The following is a 16,908-nucleotide window of genomic DNA, read 5'->3' as shown; positions in this document are numbered from 1 at the left end:
TCACTGGGCTTTCTGTAAGAAATGTTTTCTCAAGTGGAACTGTTGCAGATCGATCATATTAACAGCTACACAGAAAAAGTCTCCTTGCCTGGGAATAAAGCAGATTATTTCAGTCCCTGACTCAGACCAGTACCTAGAAAGGCTGTTCATGAAAGTTGCTGGCATTGAGAAGGAGAAAGGTTCAGCTGCACCCAGGGCTTGAGCTAACAAAGAGCTCTCTGCCATGAAAGAGAACGAAGCCTGATTGCACCTAGCAAACGAGGCATGAAACCTGGTCTGCACATAACAGCACGCTAGGCAGCTCAGCATCCCTCCCATTTTCATTCTGGTCTAGTTTGTAATCAAGTGCTGTTTCTGAATGCAAATGGAGATCAAGTCTTCATTCTGGCTTGAATTCTGCTTGCTCAAAGATAGAGGTGCCAAGTCCAGCTTCCTACCTCTGCTGTAGATATGCACAGAAAATGCTAATTTCCCTAGTAGGTGGCTCAGAGAAACCACAAGACGCAGAGCTGGAGGACAGCACCCAAGATGCATATGGTGTGCGATAGCAAGTTTAGAAGCCAGGAGATGGTCCCTCCCTGCAACATTTACCAAAAGCAGGTGTTAGTCATGCAGATGTAGCTTCTCCAGATTCTCAAGAGCAAACTAGATTCCTCCTTCTCTTTTGGATAAGTATCCACCCTGCGTGGACATGCTCAGCATCACTCTCCCCTGCATCCTGAAGTCGCAGAGACTTTGAGGAGGCTGAAGCCACATGGTTTCTCCTAGCTGCAGAGCAGCACGGGTGCTGGAAGTGGAGAACCACAGGAGGTCACACCTGGCCTTCTGGGGAGCAGGGGCTGGGTTGACTTAGCTACCAGTTTGAACACGCGGGCCTTCTCTCCCCTGGCTTCTACCTCTTAACCTCACCTGCCGGTACTGAGCCTCAGGAGCACTGATGCTTCCTCTCCATCCCCACATGCAGAGCATGGCTCACCCAGCCTGCCTCTCTAGCTGTCCTTTTTGCTGTCCTCCTTCGCTTGGGCTACCTACACTAAAATAGCATCGTTACATAAATGCAGAGGGAAGTGTTGCATTATTTAGAGGCCTGAAATCCTTGCACCTCCCTTTGTCAGAGCCTCAGCATGGCAGCGGCATTAGGATTTCTCCCCATCTCTGTGCTGTGCCAGTGTGAGCCCTTGCCAGAGCCCTTGTTAAGCACCCCCGAAGCCCCCACCCCACGCACTGCAGCTCCCTCCACCCGCACAGCCACACCGTGGTGGGTCCTGCCCGGCTCCCGTGTCCATAGACCGCTCACGGTCTGAACGGGTGCTCTGCTCCCTGAAGAACAGCTGTCACAAACGCTCCTGTGAAGAGCTACAGAACTAAAAATTGGCTTTCAATTTTTATTCTCTCTCCAAACAAGCAATAAACACCAGCTCCCAGAGAGAGAGGGAGAGCAAAGCAGTCCTGTTAATCACCCCTGTCCCGTCTCCCCCTCCTGCTTCAGTGAGGGCATCAGCTCCTCTTTTCCCTTTCTGCACAGCTTAGCCATAATACCAAGAAGCAGGGAAGGACCATCTCCCCTGCTGCCAGGCTCATACAGCTCGCTGGTGTGCCGCTGCATTAGCGGCCTGTCAGGCTCACAGGGAGGGGTGGGAAGGGACCGAACATACAATAGGGATTTTGGAGTGAGCAGCAGAAATCCTCAGTTGCTCCCTGCTCTTTGTACGAGCAGTATCTGGTGGCCTGGCCCTGCTGGCTAGGTGCTGGGTAGCTGTCACTTAGCAGGAGACTGGCTGTAACCAGAACAACTGAATGAGTGAAGTAGAAAATGAACATCCTTGCTTTGTGGATGAGAAACCAACAGACAAAATACTCGGTTACCTTCCCACAGCCATGTAGGGGGTCCAAGGCTTTTTCATGGAGCTCTGAGCCTGCCGCAGAGTCCTGGCTCCTGCTCTTTGAGCTTTGTTGTTTGAACATTGATGAACAGGGTTTAAAAAAATTCAATCTCCTAACTTGCCTCTTGTCCTACATACCAGACTGGAGGGCAACTAGGATATGAAACATCATGTGTACAAAACCAGGACCTTCTCTGCAGGGCCTCTTGACACTGATGTTTATAGGGAAATACAGAATTACTTGAAGGTATCACAGTGTATAATTGCAGTTTCACTTCTAAGGGTTATTTCAGGTGAATCTGACCTGCTTCTAATGAAATTAGCACTTTTTATCTGCAGTAACCTAGCATCTCTTTGAGGTAGGGACCATTTTCATGCTCATGTGCACTCAGTGCCTGGTACATGAGACTCCATTGGGGTGGGGTCCCAAGGCACTACTTCATTACTGAAACTAATTAATCATCCAAAGCACTGCGGACGGAAAAGGTAATTTGTTTTCTCCTGCAAAGTGAATAGAGGTAGGAAGGAAAATAAAACCCAGCTTCCCTGGGAGCTGTGGTTGGCCTGCCCTGTCAAGACAAGGACTGAAGGGCTGTGTGTGAGAAAGCTCCCTATTAAACCTGGGGACAGCAGGGGGTTCCTGGAAGTGACAGTCACACAATGGGGCTTTTGTCAGAGAGGCACCAAAGGCCAGATGATGTCACCTTGCGCTGGGCTGCGAGGCTGCTTGTGCCTCTTGGGATGGAGCTCAGCAGTATCACAGTATCTCTTTAACAGGGAGGAGGCCATGAAAAGGCTGCTTTTATCCCACCCTTTTTTAAAAGCAGGCAAAGAAGCTTTGTTCCAGAACAGTCTGCCTGTTTTCAGAGGTGGACAATACTAATTAAAGAGCCAGTGCCAGGGCTGGTCTCCCCACCAGCTCCCATCACCTGCAAGAGTTCTGCTCTCCCCCATGGGTGTAACTCGGACCACTCTTTGCTCCGCATCCTTCTGACTGGCTCGGAGGAACATCTAAAATCTAGCCATGTCCTTTGCCATCACCGCCTCACCTTTAGGTGGAAAGGTCAAGCTATCCTTAAAGGCTGCCTGAGACTCCAACAGTGTGAGACCTCCCAAAGATAAGATCTGTTGAAGATGGGAAGAAGGGGGATGAAGAGCAAGGCCTGTATTAACATGCTCATCTGAATGCTTTGCAGGGCCTCAGAAAGCAGGATTCTCTTGGAAGGCAAAGGAGACCTGGATAAAAGGCAGCTCTTTGCCGTGCCTCCCCCTTATATGAGCAACCTCCAGCTGCTGCAGCCAGAGGCAGCATCCTCACATCCCCCTGCCTGCCCGTCAGGCAGCACCACTGGCCGCCCTTCCAGGCCCCAGCAGCTTCTCTCCCGAGCAAAGGGGTGGGAGAAGGTTCTTCAAGGTTTAATGACCAAACTGAAGCACAACCCGCAGCAACCCCCTCTCTGTTGGCAGTTAGGGCAGCCCTCCTAGAAATCCGTGTTTCTCGGGCCGTCTGGTACCACCGATGGATCCCAGCCCTCTCGAGCAGGGGGGCATCAGGCAGATCCTTACCTGCTCTGGGCACCTTGCTGCAGAGGAGCAGACCTCAGTTCCTACTGATGTAAGTGGATGCCTGCTTGCATTTCTCCATCCTCACACTAAGGAGCAGTTTAGGGTTTCTCTCCAAATCCATCTATGCTGTAAATAGGCTCTCAAAGTCAGAGAGAGCATGGCTCAAGACTACAGGGTCCTGAGCTGCTCTGGAGGCTATTGCTGGGTGGCCACGGGGACTGCAGCCCCACTGGGGATCACAAGTTCATACATGCCGTGCAGTGGCAATGCGTAATCCTCACTGAGTGGGTGCTGGAGAGTCCCAATTTCAGCTCTCTGCTCTGCCTTGACTTGCCAGGTGAACTCTTGATGAATAAGCCAGCCTCAGTTTCCCATGTTGGGACTCTGGCTAATGTCTGCCCACCTCAGAAAAAAAGCTACAGCTCAGGATTCACATCCATGAAAATTTGAAGCATGTAAAGCTCTGTTCAGGAAAGGTCTTCAGATTAGTCAACTCCCAGTGTGGCTGGTTTTGAATATTTATGAAAGCAGAAAGTTGTCAGGTATGTTTTGCTGAGCCATACAGCTCCTTTCCTGAAAGGAACAGTTTTCCCTAAACAGTACTTGGAGGCTTGTTTACCTCAGTCTCTTCATGAGCCCTCACTCCACCAAGGTGACAGGCAGGAAAAGTCTGGAATGATACCAGGCAGGGTGTCTGCAAGGGGACACAGAGGGCACACAAGCTGTTTGGGCTGAAGCAACCTGTCAGTGCTTTATTTCAATACAAGCAGAGCCCTAAGGCTGTTCTGGGGAAGGAATGTCCAGAGAGTCTGGATCCACAGGTTGCTCTCCCATTATCCACAAACTGCTTCCCTGCGGCTTCCAAAACCCTGACGGGAGAGTGGCACCTGGTACTGCTTCCTAAGGGATTATTTTTTTCCTCTTAGACCCTAAGCACTGTTGTAGCTTCACTCACACACATCACTCCAGAGCATCTCCAAAGCCAAAGCAGGAGTTAGCAGGAGGCAGCCTGGGCAGGCATGCCCAGCATTCCTGGTGTTGCCTCTTCCAGAAACCTCTGTCCCCTAAAGACAGACAGAAAACACCTGCATCTCTGTAGAGAGGTGAAGCACAGCCAGAGCCAGGACAAAGAGGACTGGGCCAAGCTTGCATGCCCTTTTCCATTTAGAGGCAACTTTCAAGAAGCTCCTTTTGGAGCTGCAGTTGTGAGCTAAGCCGGGAACTGGCTAAACACGGCTGGAGGGCCCTTATGCTGGCTGAGGGGTTGTGGGGCACAGGTCCAAGAAGACCTGCAGATTAGACCAATTAAAATAGTGCTGACAATGCCAAACAGGAGACTCCAGAAATGCACATATTTTCTTAGCTTAATTCAGGTTTTTGCAATTTCCTCCAGTGCCTTTCATCCCTCCTCCCCCTCAATCCACAGCTGTAGTTGCAGTGAGGGGCTGACCACCAAGTTCAGGCATTAGTGAAGGGTTTGGCAAACAGACCCCTCATTAGCGAGGTGCTTGTGTATCTCCTTGCACCAAGGCAGCCGTGAGGGGCCAGGGAGCAGCAGGAGTGGCTTTGCTCCCTCGGTGAGGAGGAGCTGGAAGCCAACCACAATAATATGGCCGGCAGAGTAAGGGCATCACCAGCTGGGGCCCCATCCAGTCATACCTGAGCAAGGTGAGCAGAGCAGACCCTGGGTAGTAGCCAGGTTCAACTAAGAGTCCAGATCATCGGGCAGGTCCATGCTGATGAGACAGATCTAAGGCCAAGCTGGGAAGTCAGTCTTTAAGTTGGAGTCAGCAGGTCCACGGCCAGGCATGGCTGTGGCTGAGCTGGAGACCAACGCTCCTACACCGGAGCTCAGGAAGGGGTTGTGGGCCCAGATCTGAGCTTAAATGGAGCCCCTGTGCCCATGGGTGGGGGTGTGGGTGAAGACCCCAGGTGAGGCTGGTCAGGACCATTAACGCCTCTTCACAACTGGTCACTGTGAAGTGGCCAAAGCGAGAAGAGCCAGAGGTGTCAGCACAGCTCACTGAGAGATGGTCCCAGCAAGGCAGCTGGGCTTGGTGGGAGGCTTTGGAGCAGGGGGGCTGTCCTCCAGCTAGAGCCAAGTGCTGGGACTCCATAATCCTGGAGCCCATCCCCTGCCCCTTGGCCAACCTTACAAGTACTTCTGCTTCCACTTCCCAGCTCTGAAAGCAGTTACCCATCTGCCTGACCAAGCCAGTGTTGGGAAGCAGATGATTTTGTGTACCTTAGATGTCGTCTTCTGGGGAGATTTTGAGCACAAAGACTGGATTTTCCTGTTAATCCTTTCCTCACAGCTATGCAACAAGTTGTCTCCAGCTCCTGCACCTGAGCAGCATCTGCAGATCCGCCGAGCACAGGGCACCAGCTCCAGGCCGGCTGCAGCAACCCTATCAATAAATCATCTGTGGCTAGTCCATCCCGTGGTGCTTTTCTTGCCAAGACTAATCAAAGCTTAGTCTGTAAGCAGGTGTCTGCAGCTCAGGCTGTGGCCAGGGACATCAGCATTGCCAGGTGGGTTGTGTGGAGACTGAGCCTGTGGTTTGGGTGGAATCCTCGGGAAAGAATGTATGGAGCTCCCCAGGGACAGCATGCTGTGCCGGGGACCCTGCTCCTGCTGCCCACCTCTCCTGGGGGGGGATCTGCATGAACTGCTGGGCAGGAAAGGACCAATGCACAGGAGTCCTGGGGAGGAGAGTGTGGTGGGACCTTCTGGTGGGTGATCACCAGGGTCCTGAACCCCACGGATGGTGCTAAGAGGGACAAGGGCACAATGCCAGTCACATTAAGAAGGGGACGGAGAGGGTTACACTCAAATGTGCCAACTCAGCCCTTGACCAGCCAGCTCCCGAGAAGAATTAGAAAAGGGGAGAAGGGCATCGCCGAAGCCTGCAGCCACAGGTGGGCCCTGACCCAAGGTCCGGCACAGAAGCTTGCACAGAGAGCTGCTCCCCACAGATGGGCTGAAGCCACATCCCGGCACCCCAGCCCCAACTCCAGGGCTGGAGCACAAACCTGCAAACGCTGTCCTGCATCATTGGAAGAGTCCGAGTCCTGCCGGGCTCTGCAGGCAGCAACACTGCTGCCAAAGCACAGAACTAGGAGTAAATAAATAAATCCTGTGTGATGAACTGTGGTCACATTTCCTTGCTGCCCCTTCAGGGACTGCCAGAAATCCAGCGGGGCCGCGATAGCTCCTCGGCCCTCTTCAGCTCGCTGCGTGGGGAGTGGGCTGCGGTATCTACAGAGAATTTGTTGGATGGTGGAAGGAGCTAATTTAAATGAGAAAAAAAGACTTCGGGTATGTTGCCAGCATTCTCCTTGCCTATTGTACTCCCCCTTTGGTTTCTGCTTTCCACTGAACAGTTTTATGTTTCCAAGGATCATAAATTCTCATTTTTCCACCGGGCAGGAGGTGCACTCCTGGACTCCACCACTTCCTGCGTCGCTTTTATGTCCGTGTTGCCCAGTTACTGCAGCCCAGACCCAGACTATGCCCGACGGCATTCACGTGCGCCCCGCCGCCGGGCACTGGGAGTTCATAGGATTCAGACAGGCACATGCTTCCCAAGACGAACAAAGGAAAGGCCATAACCCAGCGGTTTCCAGCCGGAGGCCTTGAGGGAATGGCTGTGGCTGACCGGTGAAAACGCCGCTGCCTGGCAGGGCTGTCGCGGGAAGGTGTGATGTGATGCAGAAGGGGCCGTGGTGACTCCCGGAGGGGGGGATTGGAGGCTGGACCGCAGCCTGCGGTCCAAAGGGTATGGGAACTGACACTGCTCGATTGTCAGCTCCGAGGCGGCACGCAGCGCTCGGCTAAGCTGCGCTTGCTGGGAGAAGAGCTCAGGAGCTTTCTGTAACATCAGTTCCAAGCGGCAGCACTCCAGCTATCAGTAGTTCAAACAGCAGTCGAGATATAACGCCGTGTCCTCATGCCGTGCGGGTCAGTTTGCTTTGAAATTAGTTACATTCCTGAACTTGAAATACTTGGCTTCATCACGGCTTGAACTGCTAAAATGGCGCTCATATGGTATCAGAGGTTGCGTACCGCGGCGGGAGGGAAGGATGCCACCCACGCCGCTGGGATGCAGCCGTGTGCCAGCCTGGGAGCAGGAGCAGGGACCGGTGGGTCCTGCCGGGGTGACGCTGCCCGGAGCCGGTCTGTCGGGGGGCAGAGCCGAGCGGATTGCCACCTCCTCATTGCCATGCTCCCTGTGTCCGTCTGGCAGGCGAGGTGTGGGAAGGGGCTGTGACTGCTTATTGTTGTGGGGTTGTTTATGGACACATACATCCTGCAGCCTGCCAGGCCGGGATGGGGCGAGGGGAGGCTGGGGGCAGGACAGCAGGCTAAGGGCTGGCTGGAGAATTTACAGCTGCGGGAAGAAGTCGTCCATTTCCAAGCCTGTGGCATCTTCCTTTGGGCACGCAAACAAAGTCCTTACCCGGCAGCAATTGGAAGCACTGATGTACTCCTGTTTCAAAAACCTGGAGAGCCTCTGCCTTAATTTCCCTTAATTCAACTTGGGCTGCACCGCAGCAAACACCATTTGAACCATGGCTGGGAGCGTGCCCTGGCTCTGCTGGCACTCTCAAGTCTGGCCCTTCTGCTCTTTGTTAATGGGAAAGATGCATTTTTTGGAAACAGAGACTGCCTCTAAGACTTGCAAACTCTCTATTTTATGACAGTTTTCATTTGCATAATGAGGGCCCTGATACCTTCAGTAATTAATCACATTAAGAATTGCTTCTTTGAATAACTCTATTCATGCAAGTTGTTCTTAGTGCTGGAAACTGCATATGATTTCCAACGTGCATTAGCCCATCTCTTTCATCAGCAGATGGAAGCTGGTAACTGCATGTGTAATTTATATCTGCTTGGGTGGAATTATCAGATGAAATATGCATTACACGGCGCCATTAACATTTCTAGTCATACAGTCTTTAGCTCTTGGGTAAGTTAATATTACATGCCAACAGTGTGTGGGACTGTATGAAAGGCAAGGACTCGAACACAGGGATTTAAAAGCAGAAATGGAAAGTATTCCAGGTCAGACACATCAGAAATAGAATTAATGAAGTTGCTAAATTAAATGAGATGCATTGCCCTTTGTTGACCTGCATTTTTTTATAAAATGTCCCATCTTTTCTCCATGGCTAAGAAAGCTGCCAGGCTTGCCTGCTGAATCGCCGCTTGTAAGGGCAACTCCAGATCCTTTAACATCCAGAAAGCTTTCCCCCATAGGATAGCACAAGCAGCAAGAGAATAACGATTGAATCTCGGAAGGCAGCAGAGAAGATGAACACTGCTGTGTGGGTTTGGATTTGTTGGTAACCTTGACAAATTTGGAAAAAATATCACATCTATTCAATAGTAAGAAAAAAAAATAATCAGTGACTTTGCTTTCTGACACCAGTGCCAGGTTAGCCAGGAGTCTCGTGCTCAGGTGTATGTTGGTTTACGCATGAACATTTTTAGAAGAGATAAAGTCTGCTGTCTTGGAGTGCATTTTTTCATGTGCTTTTTTGTCCTTATATAAATCACAGTTAATTAAAATACCGATTCCTGCTTGATAGGAAGCAATTAGGTGACTGAAGCTGTATCCCATCTGCCTCTTACGCGTTGAGATGGAGAGAGAGTCCAATCCAAGCCGGTGCGGCATGGGCTCGCGCGGCTTTCGCCCAGCCCTGCTCTCGGGAGCACGGTGCTCTCACCCAGCTGGCGTTACCGCTCTGCGTGCTGAGCAGCCGGTCAGGGCCGGGCCATCCTACGGCTCCTGCTGCTTGAGGGTTTTCACCCTTTAGAAAGAATTTTGGGGCCCAGTGGTTTTCATTGTTTTCAGGCCAAGCTAATTCTGCCCATGGGGAGCGCGCGTTGGCTGTTTGCAGGGGCTCTGGTGAGGAGGCAGCGGCAGCCATGAGCCGCACGGAGCGAGCAGGACAGGCAAACTCATCGGCCTCCTTCCTCGCTGACGATGCTGTGGCAAAGGGCTGCATCCTGAGCGGAGCCCGAGGGTGCTGCCTGCAGATTGCAAGGGTCAAAACTGCTTCAGCCGCCGTGTGCGGGGTGTGCGTGTCGCTGGGGCAGGGGAGAAGCTCGGAGCTTTGCTCCAGCCCACCCCGTGTGCCTCCCCAGCCCCAGCCGCCCCAGCACGGCTCGGCACCAGCCCGTGGCAGGGGCAGAGCGTGCCAGGCAGCTCACACCGGCTGTACGGCTCTGCTTGGAGCTGAAGACCCGTACCTGTCCCAAAGTCAGGTGTGGTACATGGCTGGGGTTCCTTGGGTTTACAGACACTTGCCATCACTCCTGGCAGCACCTGGAGATGCACTGCTGCTGCTCCCGATCGTTCCTTTCTGTCCAAGGGAGAAAGAAAAAGCATCTCTGCAAAATCCAGACTTGGACTTTGCTTAAAGCCTTTGAGTAAAGAGCCTTGTTTGAATGTAATTGCACCCCTGTTGCTACAAGGGGAAAATACACTGTATTGCGCTCTCTTTCTTGGAAAGCTCGGCTAGTATTTTCCCAGCCATTTGTGTATAAAGAAAGATAAATAGCTCTTTAGCGGGTAGAACAATCTATCCCGGTTTTATTGACATTCATGCAAGCAGACAAGGAGAAACAGTTTGGCAGGGCTGAACATAGGGGAGGGGGAAGCTCCAGCCCAGCAGAGCTGGGAGCACCCAGTGAGGCTGGGCTGGGGGGGCCGGGGGACCGAGGGGCTGCTCGGGCAGAGGGTGGGAGAAGCCCTCTCGGGTGCCAAGGCTGGTGATCCCAGCTGCTTGGCCTCGGCCCCGCAGATATGTGCATCTCCTGCAGGTCCCCCCGGCCCGCGACAGTCTGCAGGATGCACTTGACACCTCACCCATCATTTCATTGCTCCCTATAAATAAAAAACGTGTATAGCAAATTTAGCTCTGGCTTCACACACAATGGTGCTATAGATAGATTTTTTAAAGAGCTCGTCTCAGAGTAATAATTCATGGGGAGATCAAAAGGCTATGGTTTAATCCGGGGTCTGTCTGATACCATAAGCCTTGCAGAGTGCTAAGAATTCAATGAGCAGCATCAAAAGCCTGATAAACATGAAAGCCACCCAATTTTCTGCCTGTAAGGCTGGCGTGGCTTACAATGGGTGCTGAGGAGCTGGAAAGACGCGTATCTTCTCTGCAGTGCTTGGGTGCCGTGCTGACACGGAGCCACACACGGAGTCCTTCAACTTCAGGCTCCTGAAAGAGGTGCCTGGACTCCCTTAACATCTCAATTGCTACCTGCAGCTCCGCCGACTGTATAAAGAGATAAGATTTCTAATTAGGTGTCTAATTACACAGCGTAGGTAGGCTTCAGGCTGCACTCTGCCGCTTGGCATCGCCTTGTCGTCCGTGTCTGGGAGTCACGCAGTCTGCGTTGATTCTCCAAAGCGACATGGCAGAGGCATCCCAGGAGACAGTGGAGGCTGGTGGTGGAGCAGAGGCAGCTCCCGTTCCCGGCAGCATTCCATGGGAAGGCTCGGTGGCACAGTGCTCGCCAGCGAGGTGGCTGGCTGTCCTTGGGGGGGCAGGACGCCGCAGAGGGGGCTGCATCACCCTGGCACCTTAGCAGGAAAAGCTTGCAAGCTGCTTCCAATGTGACAAACTGATGGAAGATATGGCCAGAGCCCATCCATTGCCTGTTTTCTGGTAGACCATGACTAACAGCATGTGGAGAGAGCCAAGAGCCGTCGGGGAGCGAGGGCAGAGCAGGCACAGGGGGAGGCTCGGCTTCAGCCACGCTCGCTCACGTTCGTGGCCTCGCTGCGGCCGCTTGCACAGGCAGAGCCAGCAGGCACTGGTGTCCCTGTGATGTCCCCTTTGCCAAGTCCCAGCTCCCTTACAGCACCATTGACATTATTAGACTATTAAAGCAGGGGATTTGTAACCTCTGCTTTCCAGCTATGGTAACTGTACATCGAGTTAATCCAAAGGATTTATTTTTTAATAGATACACGGTGGCTGTTACTGTAGCTGCACTGATAGTAATGGACGTGCTGGTTTAGATAAATTGAGGATCTGGCCCAGGAAAGCTGGATTTCAGACAGGAACTGCGAAAAATATGGGGTATCAAAATGCTGTATTTGGAAGCCGAAAATAGTGCCTAAAATGGGGCCAGTAAGGACCAGCGCTGTAAATACAGGTCTCCAGAGTGGAAGGGCTCTGCCATGCTTCTAGCTGCTAGCAAAAGCAACATTTAAAAGCCAGCAGTTTAATTTTTAACACAAATGGAAGTGAGTTCAGACTGCAGACACCTGCAGGTGAGGAGCTGGGTTTTTCTCCAGAGACACCGAGCCCACTGAGGTTAATGTGATTATGCAAATGACGGAGGTATAATTGCATTATTGCCACCCATCTGGCCCTCCCTGCAATTCATAAGTGATTTTATACTCCCCACACACTGCAGCACTGCTATACAAGGGCACTGGCGATGCCATAAATCACTGCTTGGTGTTTGCTGCAAGTGCCGTCTCCCCGTCAAGCCTCTGGTGCAGAGTCCCGCTGGACCAGGCATGGCCAATGCATCAGGAAAGTTCTTCCTGGATCCGAATTAACGGTCTCTGGATGTAGTCCAGAGGATCGAGCTCTGCTTGTCCTCTCCCGAGGGACGCTCCTGGCTCCTGAGAAAGCCAGGATCCTGCCCGGTGTCTCAGCTACAGCAGCGGGTCCTTCCCAACATGGATTTTCTTAGCAGGATAAAGCAAATTCCTACTTCCCTCGGCAGTTGGGATTAAACACAAACCCAACATTTTCATGTAAAGCACTGACTCATACTGCACTAATACTGTCCCACATACACCCCCAATACTACCTCTCTTCTAACCTGGGTTTTTCTTCCCATCAGTATGAATTCAAAGCCAAAAACATTAAGAAGAAGAAAGTGAGCATCATTGTGTCTGTGGACGGGGTGAAGGTGATTCTGCGCAAGAAGCAGAAGGTGAGACTTCTCCAGCCCCGCTGGGGCACTTGGGGCCAGAGCACCCGGGATGTTGGCTTTGACCATGTCTGGATATTACCACTACTCAGGATAGTCACGCTTCTAACCCAAACTGTCCTTTTCTTAAAAACCACCCAGAATTTTCACGAGAAAACACTCCATTTTTCATCAAACTGATAACAAAACCTTGCTGAAAAAAGAGTGGGAAAATTACACTGTGGGAAGAGGATTTTTTTTTCTGTCACAAAATGTCAAGCTTTCAGGAAATACGGTTTATTTTTCTTGTTAATACCAGTAGGCTTTTTCTGCACTGCCTGGGCTGAGCACCCCTCAGGTCTTCACCCAGGCTGTGCTTCCCACCAAGCCAAGCCAGCAGCTGGATCCAGATCTCCTAAGACCTAGCTCAGAGCCTTCTTCCCCAAAACGTGTTACTCTTCTGCATATTTGATGCTATAAATTAATCTTAGGGACCACATTCAGCCCTGAAAGCTATGATCAGATGACTGGATATAATAAATGATCAAATAAATCTATTTTTATCCAAGATACCGATGAAAGAGCCATTGTTCATATAGTCACAGTGTAGCCTGGATTTTGACTTGCGACAAATGCACCGTTCTCCAGGGCTCCTGCCCATCAGCATGTTGGAGTTTCATTTTTACCTGACCCACTGTAATTTTGTTTCTGCCCTCTGCTTACAGAGAAAGGAGTGGACCTGGGATGAGAGTAAGATGGTGGTGATGCACGATCCTGTGTACAGGTACGCAGCAGGGGATTTAGACCAGCTAGGTCCAATCAGCCCTGAGCGATGCATATCCATCCTCCCGCTTGCTGAGTTACCTCCACCAAGGCTGGCTTTCCAAAGGACCGTGTAAAATTAACAAGGTTGCAAAATTCCCGTTGATGGGGAATCCTTTTCATACATTTTTGAGAGTGAGATGGACTGATCTAGCTTTGAAGCTGGCTCTGCTTTGAACAGGGTTAGACTAGATGACCCCCAGAAATGTCTTCAACCTGAATTACTCTGATTCTGACCCTGAAGACAGGCTTCCCGCGGTTTTCCTTCAGAGCATGGCTCGCTGTGTGCTTCTGAAGAAGGGCCTTACTCTAAGGCGTAAGTACTCACAGGGAATTGACTCATACAGGATGTGGTAAGGTGGCATCGGCTTTCCATGGCACCTGCCATGGGATCTCAGAGTATTTTGGAGACCACAAGCCCCACGCAGAGGTTTACATTGCATGTAAACCTGATGCCTCAGGAGCCATCAGGGATGGCTTCCTTGAAGGGAACCCCAGCGATGGTGTGTAGCCTGCGGATACAGTTAAGAGCACAGGTCGCACCAGGCTGTTAGATCTGCCAAGTGAATAATTGTACCATGAGCGTAAAGCCCGCAGCCCTCAGGGCTAGGATCACCAACATTGGTTTTCTGGGTCAGTGCCCTTGGTGAGGAGATAAGGAGCGGAGAACGTGCTGATGCATTATGCGTGCCTCTCTCTCACTTCTGGCATTCTTTAAAGATTATTACAAGATGTGGTACATCAGCAATAATTGCTCCAATTGCAAGTTCAACACAAAAAAATTCCAATGACAGAAAAGAGTAAAAGAGAAAAACATTTTGAGAATCCCTTTGGTTTCTTCCCTATTCAGAGCTGAACTCACTTGTCACATTTTTACCCAATTAAATCAAACATATAAAAAGGTCTTTAAAAATGGTTTTGTAGCACGGGGAGGAGAAAGAGTCAGCCTGAATAGGAGAGACAGAAATCCTCTGCGTACACTCAGCATCCCTGGGAGAGGCATCCGGGGGACGCTGCCTTTTGTGCTGTGCCACCCGCCTGCTGCTGGGAATGGACCCGCGCTGGGTCCCTGGCCTGGCTGCACCGAGGCGGGCAGGACATTCGCTGTACAGGCAGCTGTGCCACGCTGCAGCCCAGGCAGGTATTAATTGCTGCGCCTAAAAATAGCCACACGCTTTCCAATACTATAGATTTTTTAGCTTTCCCACAGCATCTTTAAAAAGCTTTTGTCTACTTCAGAAACCAGAAGGTTTTCCATCAAGCCACTCTCTAAATCCATCGCCTCCTGCCTTGAAAATTGCAGGAGGAGCCATGCACCAGCATCGCCTCGTTCCTCCAACCCTGGGTGCTGTGAGCCAGCCTGTCCTGGGGACACACGGGAACCGCCGAGGTTGTCTGGGGGGCAGAGACTCCCCTGGGTATTTAATTCCCTTTGTCTCTCTCCCACCTAGAATCTTCTATGTGTCTCACGACTCGCAAGACCTGAAAATATTCAGTTACATCGCAAGGGATGGTGCTAACAACTCCTTCAGGTGCAACGTCTTCAAATCGAAGAAGAAGGTAGGATGCTCCCAGGGCTATGGCTGGGTCACCCCCGGGCGAGAGGTCTCCGAGGGACCTCGCACCTTCCCTCGCGGGAGCCAAAGTGACCGCTGGGTTGGAGGGTGCAGAACCCTGGGGAGAGACCGAGGCAGTGCCGGTGCTGGATGTCCCCAAAAAAACATGCCTGGTGCCTGTCCCCTCCTGGCCCAGCCCGGGCCAGCAGCACAGCCCACGCAGAGATAAGAGCTCATCTCCGAGAGCGGGGGACCGGGGGGGATGCTGTGTGTCAGGTCCAGCGGTGGACAGCAGTGGAGAAAAGGTGGCATGGGAAAAAGATGGCAGCGTGGGACAGCCCCCGGGGCGGGAAGCGGGAGGAAGACTCCCAGTTCTCCCACCGGCGGTGGGGCGGCCGCCGCGGGTCTGAGCGGCGGCGGGTTTGCTCCGCAGAGCCAGGCGATGCGGGTGGTGCGCACGGTGGGGCAGGCCTTCGAGGTGTGCCACAAGCTGAGCCTGCAGCACGCCCTGCAGAACGCCGACGGGCAGGCGGACGGTGCCAGCGACAAGTCGGCCGAGGAGCAGCCGCTGGAAGGTGACGCGTGGTTCCCCACGGGGCGCGGGCAGACCCCCCCCTCTCCCTCGGCAGCGGCACCGGGGGTGCTTTGGGGTGGGGAAACGTGTCCTTTGTGGGCCAGCTCTAGTGGCAGCGAGAGCTTTGGGCCCCTTCGGATGGGGGGCACGGGGAATCCACTCCGTCTGCCCGCTTGTGCTGGGCGCAACGGGATGGCAGAGGCTGAGCCCCCCTGCCCAGCAGGCTGAGGGTCTGCAGGCACCAGCCCCTTCCTCCTGCCCCTCTGCAGCACGCCGAGACTTGAAGCAAGTCCTGGCCTCGTCCCTGAGCTACCACCCCAGCTCCTTGCTGCGATCCTGCGGCGGGGGGGGGAGCTTGGGTTTATTTATCCATCTTGTTTGAAGTTCACCAGATAAAGGGCTCCAAGATCACGGATGCGGACGAGGTTGGCATCGACTCTGACAGCATCTGTGTGCCCGAGAGGGGACCCGGAGAGCTCCCCGCTGGCAGGGGGGACCTCGGCACGCTGAAACCTGGGCAAGCCTCAAAGGATAAGAACTGCCAGGTAATGGGGGGACAGTCCACGTGCCCTGCCGCTGCTGGGGTCCCTCTGCTCGGGGTCACTGTATCACAGCTTGATTTGGAGGGGCTTTCATGGAGACCCCCCCTCCTGGCTCCCTGCTTTTGCAGCCCCTGTGGCAGGACGCGGTGTTCAGCAGTCGGTTTACCCGCAGCTAAGCTGTGTCCCAGTGCTGGGGCAGGGGGAGAGGAGAGAGTTGGGAGTGGGGCCACGGCGCATGGCTAAGCGGGCTTCAAATGCAACGCAGGAGAGCCCACCAGTGCGGGCAGGGCAGAGCACAGAGGGGCTCTGCTGGAGCGATCGCCCAGCGCTAGAAAGAAGCGAGGCAGGACCCCCCTCCCGCAGCAGCATCCACATAACAGGCGGAAACTAAGAGGAGGCATCTCTGGCGAGGCAACCATTTCCCCGCCATACGGGGTGGATTTCTGTGCCCCCAGCAGCAACCCCCAGCTCCCCTCGTCCCCCCAGGACCAGGGAGCAGCATCCCCGGGGGAGCCCAGCCCCGGCAGGGCAGCCACGCAGGGCACATTTGGCGTGAGCGGTGGTTTCGCCGTAATGAATAGCTGCTCTGCAGAGCTTCTCAGTGAGCGCTTCCCGGCGGCCTGAATGGCATCGCTTCATCTCACACAATTGTATCGCTTGCAGGGCCTGGCTGAAAACAGCTGCGGTGAAACGCGCTCAATGGGATTCATTTCCGTGGCTGGAAAGGCAGGGCTTTCCTGCGCTTTCCTTCTGGGTGCTGGAGCTGCCCAAGCAGGGGAGGGCAGGGGGCACGAAAAGCAGCGGCCACGGGCCAGCTCCCAGCGGGACACGCTGCGAGGGGAACCGTCCCAAAACACCCCCGCTGCCAGGGTGGGAGGCTGCCTGCCGGGGGGGACACTCGCTGCCCGGCTCTGGGCCGCATGCCGAGACCCCCGGCGTTACGGAGGGCCAGGTGAGCCACGCACGGGGCCAGCGCACGGTCCCCGAGGCAGGCGAGGGGGCCACGAGCTCA

The 16,908-nt window shown here is 53.3% G+C and overlaps 1 protein-coding gene across 2 annotated transcripts in view; it reads left to right on the top strand.

Annotated features, from left to right (window-relative positions):
* LOC128154200 (carboxyl-terminal PDZ ligand of neuronal nitric oxide synthase protein-like) overlaps positions 1-16,908 on the top strand; it is an 84,503-nt gene that overhangs the window by 16,310 nt on the left and 51,285 nt on the right. For both annotated transcript variants that reach the window (XR_008239292.1, XM_052814444.1), the window contains exons 3-7: positions 12,334-12,426; positions 13,128-13,186; positions 14,676-14,784; positions 15,214-15,355; positions 15,739-15,899. Coding sequence is in view for 1 of the 2 variants with exons in the window: in XM_052814444.1 (XP_052670404.1) it covers positions 12,334-12,426; positions 13,128-13,186; positions 14,676-14,784; positions 15,214-15,355; positions 15,739-15,899 (564 nt within the window). In the remaining variant the exon portion in view is untranslated. The remainder of the gene's footprint in view (positions 1-12,333; positions 12,427-13,127; positions 13,187-14,675; positions 14,785-15,213; positions 15,356-15,738; positions 15,900-16,908) is intronic.

Source organism: Harpia harpyja, chromosome 19, assembly GCF_026419915.1.
Source record: "Harpia harpyja isolate bHarHar1 chromosome 19, bHarHar1 primary haplotype, whole genome shotgun sequence".
NCBI classification, from domain to species: domain Eukaryota; kingdom Metazoa; phylum Chordata; class Aves; order Accipitriformes; family Accipitridae; genus Harpia; species Harpia harpyja.
The sequence above is the reverse complement of the archived record's forward strand: the minus strand, read 5'-3'. Positions and strand labels throughout refer to the sequence as shown.